The following is a 13415-nucleotide window of genomic DNA, read 5'->3' as shown; positions in this document are numbered from 1 at the left end:
TTATGGTCACATATCCGACACCTTAAAGCTAAAGTTTATGCCGAGCATAGTCATTACCAGGAATGCTTGCATATGCTTTTTGTCTTTAAATAGGTTTTAATTATTGTTTAACATTGACTCTGTTGTAGTTATATCAGAATTGGTGGCACAGAAGCCGTAACGGGTAACAATGCATTATACGACCCTATGTGTTTCGTGTAGCACTCTATTGTACGCATGCGGTGAGTCACCCTTCAAGAGACTGACCACGATGTAGAAAATGATGACTGGTTGTTTTATTTCCTGAATTTGTGATTAAAATTTAATTTTCTTGTGCCCGCACAGTCTACGTGCACACCTCGCATCTGGGAACATTGCAAACAAAATGTTGTCATCAGTAAGTTTTCTCATTTACCTTTGGACTCTCAAAATGAATAAAGTAAGGGATTTTTCCTTACCCTTATACAGCCGGGGTGGAATTCGAGGAGTACTGCAAGCCTAAGGCTGACCCCGGTCCCTGCGACGCCTACATGCCGAGATGGAACTTCAACGTGACCACGGGCCTGTGCGAGAAGTTCATCTACGGTGGTTGCGGTGGAAACAAGAACAACTACAAGACTATTCAGACGTGCGAGGTTAGCTGCTTGAGACGCGTGGGTGAGTTTTATTACAATTCAGACTCGTTCTTGATGTCAGGAGCAAAGACAAAACTGAAAAGAATAAAGTATTTGCATATATCGTAACGATGAAGACCTTACCTTTGAAGGCAAAAATAGCATCAAATATGGTCAAGAATGTGGACCTGAGACACAAAATTATTTTTTTTTACTATAGTTGCTCAGCTGCCTTCTTCACGAAATGCATGCACAATCTTGATGAACACACATCAACAGGGTGAGGGATTTGCTCCCTGAAGCGCGTGTCTATTGCATCGATATGGGAACATTCACGTTGCAAGCCAGCACCTGAAGCAAAGAGGCTACAAAGCAGCCTGATGTGCCGGAGCCTCACGCACTGTACGCGTGATGACACGCGCTGGAAACCGTTTCCCAATGCGCGAACTCAGATGTGATGGTCCCTGTACCAATATTTATCAGACGTTTTAATGCGAACGAATTACATAGTTCATCAGTAGCAAAACCCAATGAAATCCAGAAAAAGTGGCTCCAGAAGTTAGGTAAAGTCCCGGCCACATTACTTCAATCTGGAGTTTTAAATATTTCATAATGCCCACATTAAACGCGACGTCTCGTTTGGAATAAAAGCGAATAATATAGGATATGCAATGCGAGTTAAAGGCTATAGTATATCTCATATGACTTATTATATATCACTACCAATAAGAATAGTATAAATAATTTTCATTGATAAAAAAGAGAAATAGGAAACAATGCGGGACAAGTGCACTACTAGGGCTGACAACGTTGCAATTTTTTGGTAGGTAATATTAATTATACTTACGATACTAGAGGGCATCCCACTAGCGCCCAAGAGCACAAATTCTCGTAGCCTTTGCTCAAGACTAGTGTACTGTGAAAGGCATTGAGTGATTATTTTTGCATTTCTATTTTTCTTTTCAGTTTCCGTTCAAGCATCGGTTGAAAAAGAGGAGGAATTCTCAGCAGCCATCAAAAAACGTCCCCCTCACTTGAAAGGTGAAGAAAGCGTATGTTTCGATCGGACGCCCAAAATCTGGGCGATTTTGCTATGCTTCTACACACACGTATATGAATTATTTTCATTTAATTTGCAGGGTTTGTTTAGCTGTTTTTTTTTTTTCATTCCGCTAGGCTATCCTAGAAACGCAAAGAATGCTTCATTTTTATTTTTGTTTTAAATTCCTATGTGCCTTATTGCGAACATTTTTTTTTTTTTTTTTGTGGAACCATATACTAGTCCCCGCGCCATACTTGACATCGTTTATCAGCCTTATCAGGTAGCAGTACAGGCGCAGTTCCTGCGACTGAGGCGGCTAAACATCGCATTCTTTTTTACATGTCCGAAGCTGGTAATTCCGCGGAGGGTGGCTGCTTCTGACCCTACGGGGCTGGGACTGGTAGGTCACTGCCGCTTGCGGCGGGGGCCAGCCTGCTACCACATTTTTGTTTGTTGTAGGCCGTCATTGCACCCGCTACCGTTTCGGTGGTGGACGATGGCTGTTGCGACGCGCGTGTAATTCCCTTCCTCTTCTTTTTCTTTCTTCTGTTATTTTTTTTGTCTGTCCGCACGAGGCAGGGGAGGTGGCTGAGCTACAGAGCCAGTAGCAGGCCCGTGCATTTTCGTTTCCTTCTTCTTCCAGTCGCCACAACAATTCCGCGCATTTTTTTTTTCTAGTTAGAGTTTCTTATACAATAGTCAACGAATGGTAGACTATGCTGAACGCAAGCTTTTCAAGAAACGGCCTATGAGTTGTTCTGGTGCGATAAATGTCTGGCATATCAGTGTCAGACAGGACAAGCGAAAGACGTTTCTTTCCCATTAATATATGCAGATCCGAAAGACCGGGACCTCTCTTAACATGCCTGTTTTTATTTCCCCATAATATGATGCATTCTTCTGTGCTATGAGGTCGATCAGAAACGTCACGTGGCTGGACGGTCGGTTGTTGGCACGCTAGCCTTGCGTGAACTCGTTCGAAATGCGCAAGAGTACTGCAATAAACTGCTCTCATAATGATGAACTTGGATCGTAGAAAACATTTTGTAGGCACTGATGAAGGGATTTAATCATATTAAACGGCAAAACTCTGAGGAGCGAGTTCACTCGGCCATACATAAAGCGTGCGAACGCACAGCCCGTTCAGATCTGGCAACAGTGGGCCGGCGCAATGAACGTGGTTAGAGAGTATTTTCCTCTTCTCCGGCTTGCTTTCGGTTAAATGCTCTATATTTCTTCAAACTCTGCCCAGCACTTCCACTTTTCTACTTGAATGTATTCGCCTTCCATCCTACGTCTCTCATTGCACCGATAATCCAATCAAAGTATACCTACCCCATTGCAGAACTAACTTGTTCAAATTATCACCTTTGCTTTTGGCTATTAAGAACGAGTTCCGAGTGACGTTTCGTGCACCAAAAATTATGATACTATTTTTCTTCTGCATATGCCTCCGGTTTTTGCATCCTGTTTTTTCTGTGAGTGTATAATAATGTTTCTGCGCTTATGTAATGTCTCACTTCGCATCAGGGCTTTGGGGTATTGTAAATTAAATAAATAAGTAAATATGAGCGAAGAGGTCTAAGTTGGCAGCGACTGCGAAACGTATTGTCAGAAAGCCCTATCGTCCAGTTAGTACTCGTCCATGTCAGCTGCCAGCTCCCAGAGTCATGCTCTTGATTTATGGCTTACAACGTCCACACAGGATTTTCGGTGAACGGTGCCTTTAACGCTGTCGTGTAGATAAAATCACAGTCATAATTCTGGCAGGTGGTAGCGATCAAGAGACATAGCCATGCGCTAATTGCTCGTCGGATTCTTTGGCCTCGTGACCAAACGACTTGCCGGCTTTACACGCACTTCCAATTTCCAACTCAGGCTTCGTGTTTGGGAAGAGAAGGCGAAATCGCAGTGCAGCCCTGCGGGACATTCGGATCCACAGTTAGACAAGCAGCCCCCAGGCATCGCAGGCACAAATACTGTGATTTGGTTTTCCAAGCTCGGAGATCCCGCTGCCTGCCAGTAGGTTCGCTTCTAAGCGGAAGTGTCAACGTGGTCATATCGCCTGGCGACCAACTTCAGTACCAAGCTGTTAGTATCAGCGTCTACTGTGGATGGTTATATAACGGCGGCAAGTTACCAGGAGTACAATCAAGGTGCGCTGGCCCTCGTAGGAAGTGCCTGAAGAGCTTTCTGCCAGCAGTAGCTTGCTCCCCATCGCAGTGTGCAAGGCGGCGTATCATTCCAACGCACGCATACTCTAACATTAGACTCATTAGGTGCGAAAGAAACGCATAACGTTATCGAGGGTGGCCATAGTGCAGGATAACTAGCTCAATGTGCCTCGAAACTAGGCCACCCTGTGACCTTCATTGGGTTGCGCGCTGCTGTGAAACATTCACATAAGTTTGAAGAAATCCTCAAATTAATTCTGCATTCTATCTTCTCTCATTTGACACTGCATTTCGTTGATAAATTGCACTTTCATTGTTCATAAAACCACGTGGTACGCTCCAGAATGATAGCATTTGTCGACTACTTAGTAGCTATCAGCGCTGATGACATTTGCGATTCACTTTACTGTCGCCTTTCCGGTTTCCCCTCTCAGGAATTACCTCCTGCGAGTTGTGAGCTGAAAGGGACAATAAAATTGCGACCTCAAGCAGTATCTCAGCCATCATAATTTAAGCATAATTTCTACTAGTATAACACTTGAACGTTTTTCTTGCTCAAGCGCATGCGCCGCATATACAATCTTAGCAGCATATCGTACTGATACACTGCAGATTCGCGCTAGACAACGAGCACTCGAATTAAAGGCGTTAAAATTCTGTTTTGTATGTCAGCACCTCAAGCATGTGTACATGCATGATAATCAGAAATGAGAAGCTTTTATTATAACGAGGCAATCGAGAAGGTGCAGTACATGCATATGGCTCTTCTGAATTTCGTATGAACATTTTTCAACGCTTAGCCACGTTTCGATCACACAGAAACTATGGGAGGCCGTAAGTTTGTAACGTGTTTCACACTTGGGCACCGTACTCTCATCTCACCTGAGCATACAGTGAAGCTGGAATTTTCGACCATCCTCGAAAAATGTTTTAACAGCCGAAGTATTTTGTGAGTCCAAATGAAGTAATCTGTACATGAAGTCACCTTCTGCGCACTTGAATCGCGAAGCGAGATATATGCCACACTATATATCACTCTCATATACTAAAAGCAACAGTTCCAATTCACCGCGAGATTGACCTAGAGGTGGCGCCACCATCGCTTCGATAGTGTGGATCGGCCGCCGCCTGCGCTCGCAGAAACGCTCGCGGCGTAGGTCTACTTCCAAGTTTACGACGGGTTTGTTGGCGAAGAAAACGTGCCTTCTGCAATCCATTAGCGATTTACTCTTCAGAGTGTTCCAATATCGCGAAAGAAAATCCGTTAATTTGGCCAATGCTACAAAAGAAGCGCAGATTTCAGAAAAACAAGGCACGTAACTACCCGTCTTTAATAATTAGTTACTGGCTTCGTTTTGCACACTTCTTGCGTTGTACCTCCCTCATCGGCATGGTTGTTGTTTTTTGTGCACCACTTGCTTAATTACAGCTTTGTTTTTCTCATCGCCTTTTAAACATTGTGTGCATGCCTTATACGAGTGTCAGACAGGCAAATTGGGTATCAAGCCCACGCAGGTGCAAGGTTCGTGCTCTGACCTTAAGTACTTTACAATGAATCGAGACACACCGTCGTTCATTATATCGTACTTGACTCAAGGATTGATCTGGCTAAATGTAGAACTTACAACGTACTGGTTGGCGGACAGCCGTAGACATGAGTTAACATCAACTCTGGATAGACAACCACTGCAGGCACAAGTATGTCCCGAAAATGAGATTACGCCGTCAATGCACAGGAAACCTCACCGCACAGAAAATCTGACTCTTCACGTGTGGAGCGCTGAGTGGATTGAGTTTGCCGAGCTCACAACGAGGTGAATGTTTCTTGCGGCCAATGTCAGAGAATCTGATAGTATACCACAGCACCAATTACTTATGTTTGATTCGTGTGATGGCTGACGAATGGCAAATTAGCATGGTAATTATTTTTTACAATGGCAATAAATTTTTCCATGTGAGAGAAGCTTTATACACCTGACAAAATTTAGGACTACCAGCGATAAATTTTCAATAAAGTTGAAGTGTAAGCAACAGCTGAGTTGCTGCAGAGACATTGTAAAAAACTGCGCATGGGTGTTGTCATGTTTTGGCAAGTAATATTGAGAGGCTGAATATTTCTTTATCACTGTATTTACTGAGCAGTGAGGCAATCTCATGCGAAGCAAAATATTAAGGTTTCTTGCAAAACAGGTGCCAGATATAAAACTATCCCGAAAGAAATGGAGTTCATCTTATCATGCGACTATAAATATGAATTTATTCTGAACTAAGCACCGATGGTTAAGCCCGCATGAAGCTACTTCCTTGTCAGAAGCAGCGAATTTGCTCGAGAGACTGTACTTAGATAAAAGAGAATGGACTAACAGGAAAGTCAATCGACCTAGGTGCATCATGGAGTGTTTAATATAACAACTAGGGGCTGGGGAGATATGTTTCTCAAACGTTCGAACATGTCTCTAAAGCAAAATTTGCCCACTGACCCTTTTACAGATGCTCAGAAGCCTTCAAGAGCAAAAAAAAACTGCATGTGGGGTTTACCGCACCAAAGCGACGTCGGCTATGACGGATGATCCAGTAGTGGGCGGCACCGCTGACGGTTGTTTAACGTGTAGTCAAATCCCAACGCAGAGGAGCGCCTTTCAATCATTCTCGAACTCAACAGCCGAGCGCCCTACCATCGAGACAACGGGACTGAGCTTGAACAGCAACACAAAAATAGCACTCAGACCATTCGATTGTGCATACAGAAGGCACAGAGTGGCCTGTTCAAACTGTATTTTGTTATGCAGTAGTCTGCGGTCGCATACTTCAGTAGCTGTGGTACTCCAACCGCGTTTGCATTGAGGTGTATCGACAACAAGAACTTGCTTTGACACGGTGCCTAATGACAGCACCGCTTCGTTTGCAACGCCCCGCGTCAAATAATCTCAAGCGCCTGAAGATCGATTGATGATGTCATTAAATCGATCATGACGTAATGGATATGGACAAGCATTTTTTTAATGGAGTGTGGGATGATAACCTGTTCACATGTTTTTTTGCAAGAGGCAGATAGATAAGCAAAAGCGCACAATAACCCCGAAACAGATGTATACGCCACACGCGCGTACGCAAATCACAACACGAACACGCATCCACACTGAGCAGGGTTCCCCGCTGCGCCGCAAGATGGCGACTCTGTTCGATGTCGAGGCCAATAGACACCACTATACACGACGCAGATAATGTGCACCACGGACAAGCCGAAACGATCTCCAACGTCGCTTGTTCGCTACGTCGCTACGTCTTCGTCGGAACTTCGAACAAAACTTCCATAATTTACTGATGTCTTACTATACTATACCATGTGAAGACGGCCGTACGCTGCCCTCTTCCACGCATCATCTCCGTCGTCTGCTAGCTGCCTGAGTACAGCCAGCATAAAATCCTCCTGCGAGTCGCTCACATGCAACTCAGAACCGCCCAGCTAGACACAAACGAATGTGCTCTGGCAGCAGCCGGAAGCATCCTGAGCAACTTGAAAATAAACGAACATCAAGTTCCACACTCTGGCTAGTAGCGGGAAGTCCGAGGTGGACAATCGTAGAGGTCCACTTGTGTTGGACGCTGCTGTCTCCCATCAAGAACTATGTCTTGCGCAGTCTTGAACATATACACTGCATCGCATTTCAAAAGGTTGACCGCGAAATAAGTATTATGGGCGGAATAAAAATAATTTAAATATTGCCTCACCCGCAACTTGTAAGGCACTACGGGCTTACGAATGTGATCACTGCCTGGTACTTTTTTTGTTAATCTAGGATTACAAATTTATTTAGCTTCAACCCTCAAATAAAACTTTGCAGCACCTTGCGGGGGCGCACATTACAAGACAAATGGCGTCGGAAATAGTTTATCACATTGAAACTTGTACTCTTGGAAGGTTTCTGTGTATGTAGCTACTTTTGTAGCTACGTCTAGAAACCTTCAAAGCCCTCCACTACGATGTCTCTCATAGCCTGAGTCACTTTGGGACGTTAAACTCCATAGACCACGAGCCACTTGTAGTTACGTCCGGTGCAAACCATCGTTTCGGGTGGTGTGCTGACAAAATCGGTTCATTTCGTACCTCTTCTCATGCAGCTGTGGCCGAGTTCGAGGAGTACTGCAAACCAGAAAGTGATCCTGGTCCCTGCGACGCCTACATACCAAGATGGGCATTCAACGTTACTACAGGTCAATGTGAGAAATTTATCTACGGTGGTTGCCGAGGCAACATGAACAACTATGAGACCAGACAAGCATGCGAAGTCACTTGCCTGAGACGCCAGGGTGAGTGAACTCCCAATTATATACAACAGGTTATTGATGCCTCGTGCTCAGACGAATTTTTGGGACACTTAAGATCCCCTTTAAAGTATCACACGTTGGCCGCATGTCCCTTTTCTGTGCCTCCTTTATCCAACCCTTTTCTACATACATGCACTTGTTACTCGCTTTATTACTCATCTCATAATTTGTGCCTATTTTATTATGCTACCACAGTACATTAAATGCCCCTCTTGAGTGCTGAGCAAGCTCTCGTCATGCAAAGCGCCCGCGAAAAATTAGCGCAGTAAATGCACTTGTATGAGACATATGTACTGAAGCTCTTCTATACGTCAGAACGGCCGCTTCGAAAGATCTAAGACATGACTGGAAATCAGAATTATCCTGCCTATCAACTAATTAAGCCTCATTGCAATGGACGCCGTAGGAAGACGCAGACTGCATGGGTGCAAAACAAACTATCACAATGTTGCGTTCTACCGGCCAAAGGCCGGCAGCTACGCGATGAAAACCAGGCAGATTCGCAGAGCGAAAAGACGACGCTTTATTTCCGGCTCGCAAATATATAGAGAAGGAAAGAAAGGAGGGGAAGAAGGAAAGAGGGACTATCTACGCATGCGCTGGTTATCTGCAGCATTGTTGTCAGCAGCAGACAAGTTATGAATGACTGCAGAGTAAACTGGTGGTCGTGGCGACGCACGTATATACACTGGTGACGAAGACGCAAACGTGTGGCTTCTGGTGCGTTTTGTGATGTTGTGAAGTGGGCACGTAAGCCTCGTGGGATCCTGAAAAAGATGCAAGCAACAGCTTCACTGCAACGGATTTTTTCCAATGCCATATATCAGTGAAAAACAGAACACCTATTACACTGCAAACTGGACTCAAGGCTATGAGTTACAACCTGTTGACTGACTACGCATAATGAAGGGCACTGTGTGATAGCAATTAGCCCTTTTGATAATCTGCTGCCATCCTTAGTATTCTATTGGTCTTGAATTTCTTCCGGTGGGTTGTAGGAGGAACAGTATCAGGGTACGCTTTGACCAACCGTAATCATCCACCTGCCTTCCATAGCTGTCATAAGAGAACGCACTCATATTCTAGATGATACACACCTCATTTCATTTCATTTCATTTCACTTTATTACCTTAAAGACCCACGAGGGGTATTACATAAGGGGTGGTACATATATTTTGGTGAGCAAGTGTTAACAAAAAGAAAGATGACTGGTAACGTTATTGTCAAAGTTGGATGAACACGTGATGGTTGCGATGACGTGAGACAGGTCATTCCAATCTGCTGCAGTATGGGAAAAAATGATACGGCAAAAGTGGCAGTACAGGCCCATGGTCGAGGAACTTGAAAAGGATGACGAATGCGATTACATATGAGGACTGGAGGGACGATGTAGAGTGCGTGGCCTAGTGAACTACAGAAAATTTATGAAACAAGCAAAGGCTGGCAATGCGACAACGAAGAGATAAAGGCAATAAGTAGGATTCAGCTTTCAACGCTGACACACTGACATCGTAAGAATATGATGATCGGATGAATCTGGCTGCTCTGTTTTGTACTGATTCGAGTGCATTTATAAGGTAAGCTTGGTGCGTGTTCCAAAGAAGTGAGACATGTTCTAATTTTGGTCTGACAAGAGATTTATATGCTAATAACTTTACATGTTTAGAGGCTTGGCGGAGATGACGTTTAAAAAATTCAAGTGTCTTATTAGCACATGAAACGATGGTCGTAACGTGTGTACTCCACGATAAGTCGGTACACAAGGTAATGCTAAATACTTGTATGATAGAACCGGCTGTACAGGGAGGTTAGCTATATTACGTATAGTAAATGAAGCGTGGCGGCGACGGCTGAAGGACAAGATTTTACATTTATGAGCTTTAAGTTTAATTAACCAATTGGTACACCATTCCTAAATGCGGTTAAGGTCGTCTTGAAGAGATGTTTGGTCAGAAGCGTTATTGACTTGGCGATAAATTACACAATCATCGGCGACCATGTGAATATTACCACTTATGCGACCGCTTATTCCATGCAGATGAGACTGGCATGAGAAATGTAATCAGCCTTCTCGGCAGCCTCCTTTATAGAGGAATATATAAAGCGGATACATTCACTTGATGCATTTAGCCGGTAGCAAAATGCTAATGTATTAACAAAAGCGGTGACAATACCAGCTAACGCAATATGTACCGCACTGGACCGACGCCCGCGTGGTGTAAATGGTCGCTAAAGAATTTCTTTTTTCTTTTATTTTTTTTTTTAGTTTTTATTGAAAAAAAAAAAGACGTGGGTGATCCGTTGGCAGCCATGAAATTGCCGCTAGGTAGAAGTAAGAGAATCTTTCGCTTCAGTCAGCCAATATATTCGAAATGTAATACTCTCGTGGCCTTCAGCATACCAGCCATATGCTGCAGTGCGAACGCACTACTTAATACGGTCAAAACCAGGCACAAACCTATAGTGTAAAGCCTCTACTGAGCTAAGGGTAGACATTAAGCTGTCGTAGTGGAGCGTATTCAAACCTAGAAATTTTCCTTGGAGGGTACAGAAATTCGTAGCTGTCACCACAGCCGATTATCCCGCGAGTGTTACTACATTCTCTGGTGCTGTGCATTGCACTCCATAGTCTTCAACGACTTCGATTCGTGAACATTGCCGACAAACAAGCCGCTATCGCGTTGCCCTTTTAAGATGCGTTGAAAGCGAGGCCCGATTTGCCAAATGAACCCAACACTAAATTTTGGTTTGCCAACAAGCAACGGTAACAATGCGCTATTTGAAAATTGACTTTACCTGCCTTCAAAACCAACTTAGGCCACCTAATTTAGCCCTGGCCAAACCCAAACATTAGGCCATAATTTCCTAAATGTGAATGAAACGTCGAGACAGGTACGCTTGCGTAAAGTTCTTTAAAAATAAATTTCTTTTTAAACTCAGCCAAATTTAGTTTTATCGCAAGATTTTAATTGACTTTGTAGTATTTAACGTCCTACCTAAGCTCAGGCTATGAGAAACGCTATCACGAAAGTCTCCGGAAATTTGGACTTGCAGTGACATCGCAAAGTACACTCGCGCATAAGGTTCGCCTCTGCTACCGGGATTAAATGCGTTTACTCGTGATCTGAAGTCGAGCTCCCTAACCGCTGAAAAGGAAATGTTGTACACGGAGCGCGCAAATGCATTCAAGATAGTGAAGCAGCTCTGATTTATTCCTCGCCGGCACCCTGCCTCGTCCAGTAGCATGAAAGTACAGCTTTCACTGAAACATCACATCACATCACTTTAATACCTTAAAGACCCTCATCAGAGGGTATTACATAAGGGGTGGGAGGAGGAGCTTGCGCACTGCTATGTGACCGCTTATTCTATGCAGAGCAGGAGACTGGCGTCAGCAACGCAATCGGCCACCTCGAATGCAGATAGATTCAGTAAAGAAATTTTGCAGGAAATGGAATGCTAATATTTATAATCACAAAAGTATCCGTGACAACACAAGCAAACATAATGCGCAGCTTTGGACTGATCTCCGCGTAGTATGCACTGCCCTTGGTAATTTTTTTTTTCCATTTAACTTTGTTGCAGTTACAACTGAAGCCTCGGCCGAAGATGTGGATGAGTTGTTGGCAACCGTCAAATACCTTCCGCCGCAGGGCAGAGGTAAGAGAATGTTATTATTCAGTCGGCCAGTCCAGTCGTAATTTGCTACTCTTGTAACCTACACATATCGCCCCTGTAATTCTTGTGGACTAAGATTTTCATTGATATGAGGACGAGAAGTGTGCATAATTTCTCGTTTTTAGCATTCACCTTCACGGCCGATCGATAAAGGAAGTAAAGACCTCATATATGCGACACTATTATAAATAGTGCCGTAGGTTTCGCGAAACCTGATGGTAGAGTTTATAAAGCTGCTGATAGTTATTAGATGATTAGCATTAATTACGAATGATAATGGTTCAAATGACGAATTAGAGGTACGCCAGATCGCAGATCTTCATATATGCTGGTCAAAATCAGCTTATGGCCTCCCTGGCTCCACTGATTTACCAGTGTCGATGCACGTGTACGATGCCCCTCCTTTAGACTAACACAATCGTTTCTTAGGCATTTATCCAACTGGCATATTCGTATGAAGTTTTGCTTTCTTTTGATATCTGAAAATGCTATATCGAGCTCAGCAGTCTCGACAAATCTCACAAGTGCAAAATTAGAGTGCGTCTTTCCATTACACAATGATGCTGTTCAGCACGAACCCGAAGCAAAGAATATATAAAACATGTATCAAACAGCTGCACTGTTATGATTTACGAAAGCGGTGCTGTTCAATTCATTCGTGGCTTTGCGCAGCAGAATGGTGGCATCGGAGCTCTTTTGCGACAATTGCTTATTTACGCAGCCGTCGTGACACCAGTCTGCGACCTACCACCAGTGACTGGGCCGTGCAAGGCGTACATTCCACGTTACTACTACAATGTCAGCTCGCATACTTGCGAGAAGTTCGTTTACGGAGGATGCTTGGGCAATACGAATAACTTCGTAACTCTCCAGGAGTGCCAGAGGAACTGCAGCAGTAAGTACAGACCTTCGCTTTCAAAGAAGCCTTAGTTAACACAAGAAAACTCCATCATTTATCTACGAGTCACTGTCTCGGTTTCTGACCTCCCTCGGTCAGAGACCGAGTCCTGGAATGAGGCCCAACCACGGGCGCTCTACATTATTATTATTTTTTGCACTATATAAAGTTTGCTCTCTCTCTCTCTCTCTCTCTCTCTCTCTCTCTTTCTCTCTCCATCATTTATGTTGCTACACGGGTGACGATTGAACCTTTATTTGAGGTTGTTATCTGGATGAATGGCGTACTTATATTTTTGACGTAACACCGAAAGCAAATTCGACTTTATCTGAGTCGATTCATCATTGCAGTGTAATTACAGACATTAGTTTCAGTGAAACGTTCATTGCTAGAAGCTATAAAACCGCGGAAAGGCAAATACACGCTTTCCTAAGCCGGCCATTTTAAGAAGCAAATTTCGCTACGCCGATAGTCTTTTGCGTGGCAGTACACAGGTTGGGGACATCGAAACTTATTTCGAAGAGAACGAGGAGAGCTTTTTTGAACCCCTCATCTAGAATTTTAATTTGGTTGTGGAGGAGGACGAGGGAGGGGGATCGAAATAAAATGTTAAGAAAGGCCTCATCTGCGGCCACATGACGCAAACGTAGATGGAAAGTGCTAACTTTCCTTTTCTTTGTTTGCATAAGCGAAAATTACA

At 43.9% G+C, this 13415-nt stretch overlaps 1 protein-coding gene across 1 annotated transcript in view; it reads left to right on the top strand.

The window, feature by feature from the left end:
* LOC146175481 (papilin-like) overlaps nt 1-13415 on the top strand; it is a 142066-nt gene that overhangs the window by 28009 nt on the left and 100642 nt on the right. Inside the window, 5 exon segments of the mRNA XM_084580814.1 lie at nt 448-636; nt 1560-1634; nt 7932-8120; nt 11725-11799; nt 12539-12712. Of these exon segments, the coding sequence (XP_084436940.1) occupies nt 448-636; nt 1560-1634; nt 7932-8120; nt 11725-11799; nt 12539-12712 (702 nt within the window).

The sequence above is a fragment of the Amblyomma maculatum genome, chromosome 10, assembly GCF_055883805.1.
Source record: "Amblyomma maculatum isolate TAMU_Amacu chromosome 10, ASM5588380v1, whole genome shotgun sequence".
In the NCBI taxonomy this organism is placed as follows: domain Eukaryota; kingdom Metazoa; phylum Arthropoda; class Arachnida; order Ixodida; family Ixodidae; genus Amblyomma; species Amblyomma maculatum.
This window is presented reverse-complemented; position numbering and strand designations above follow the sequence as displayed.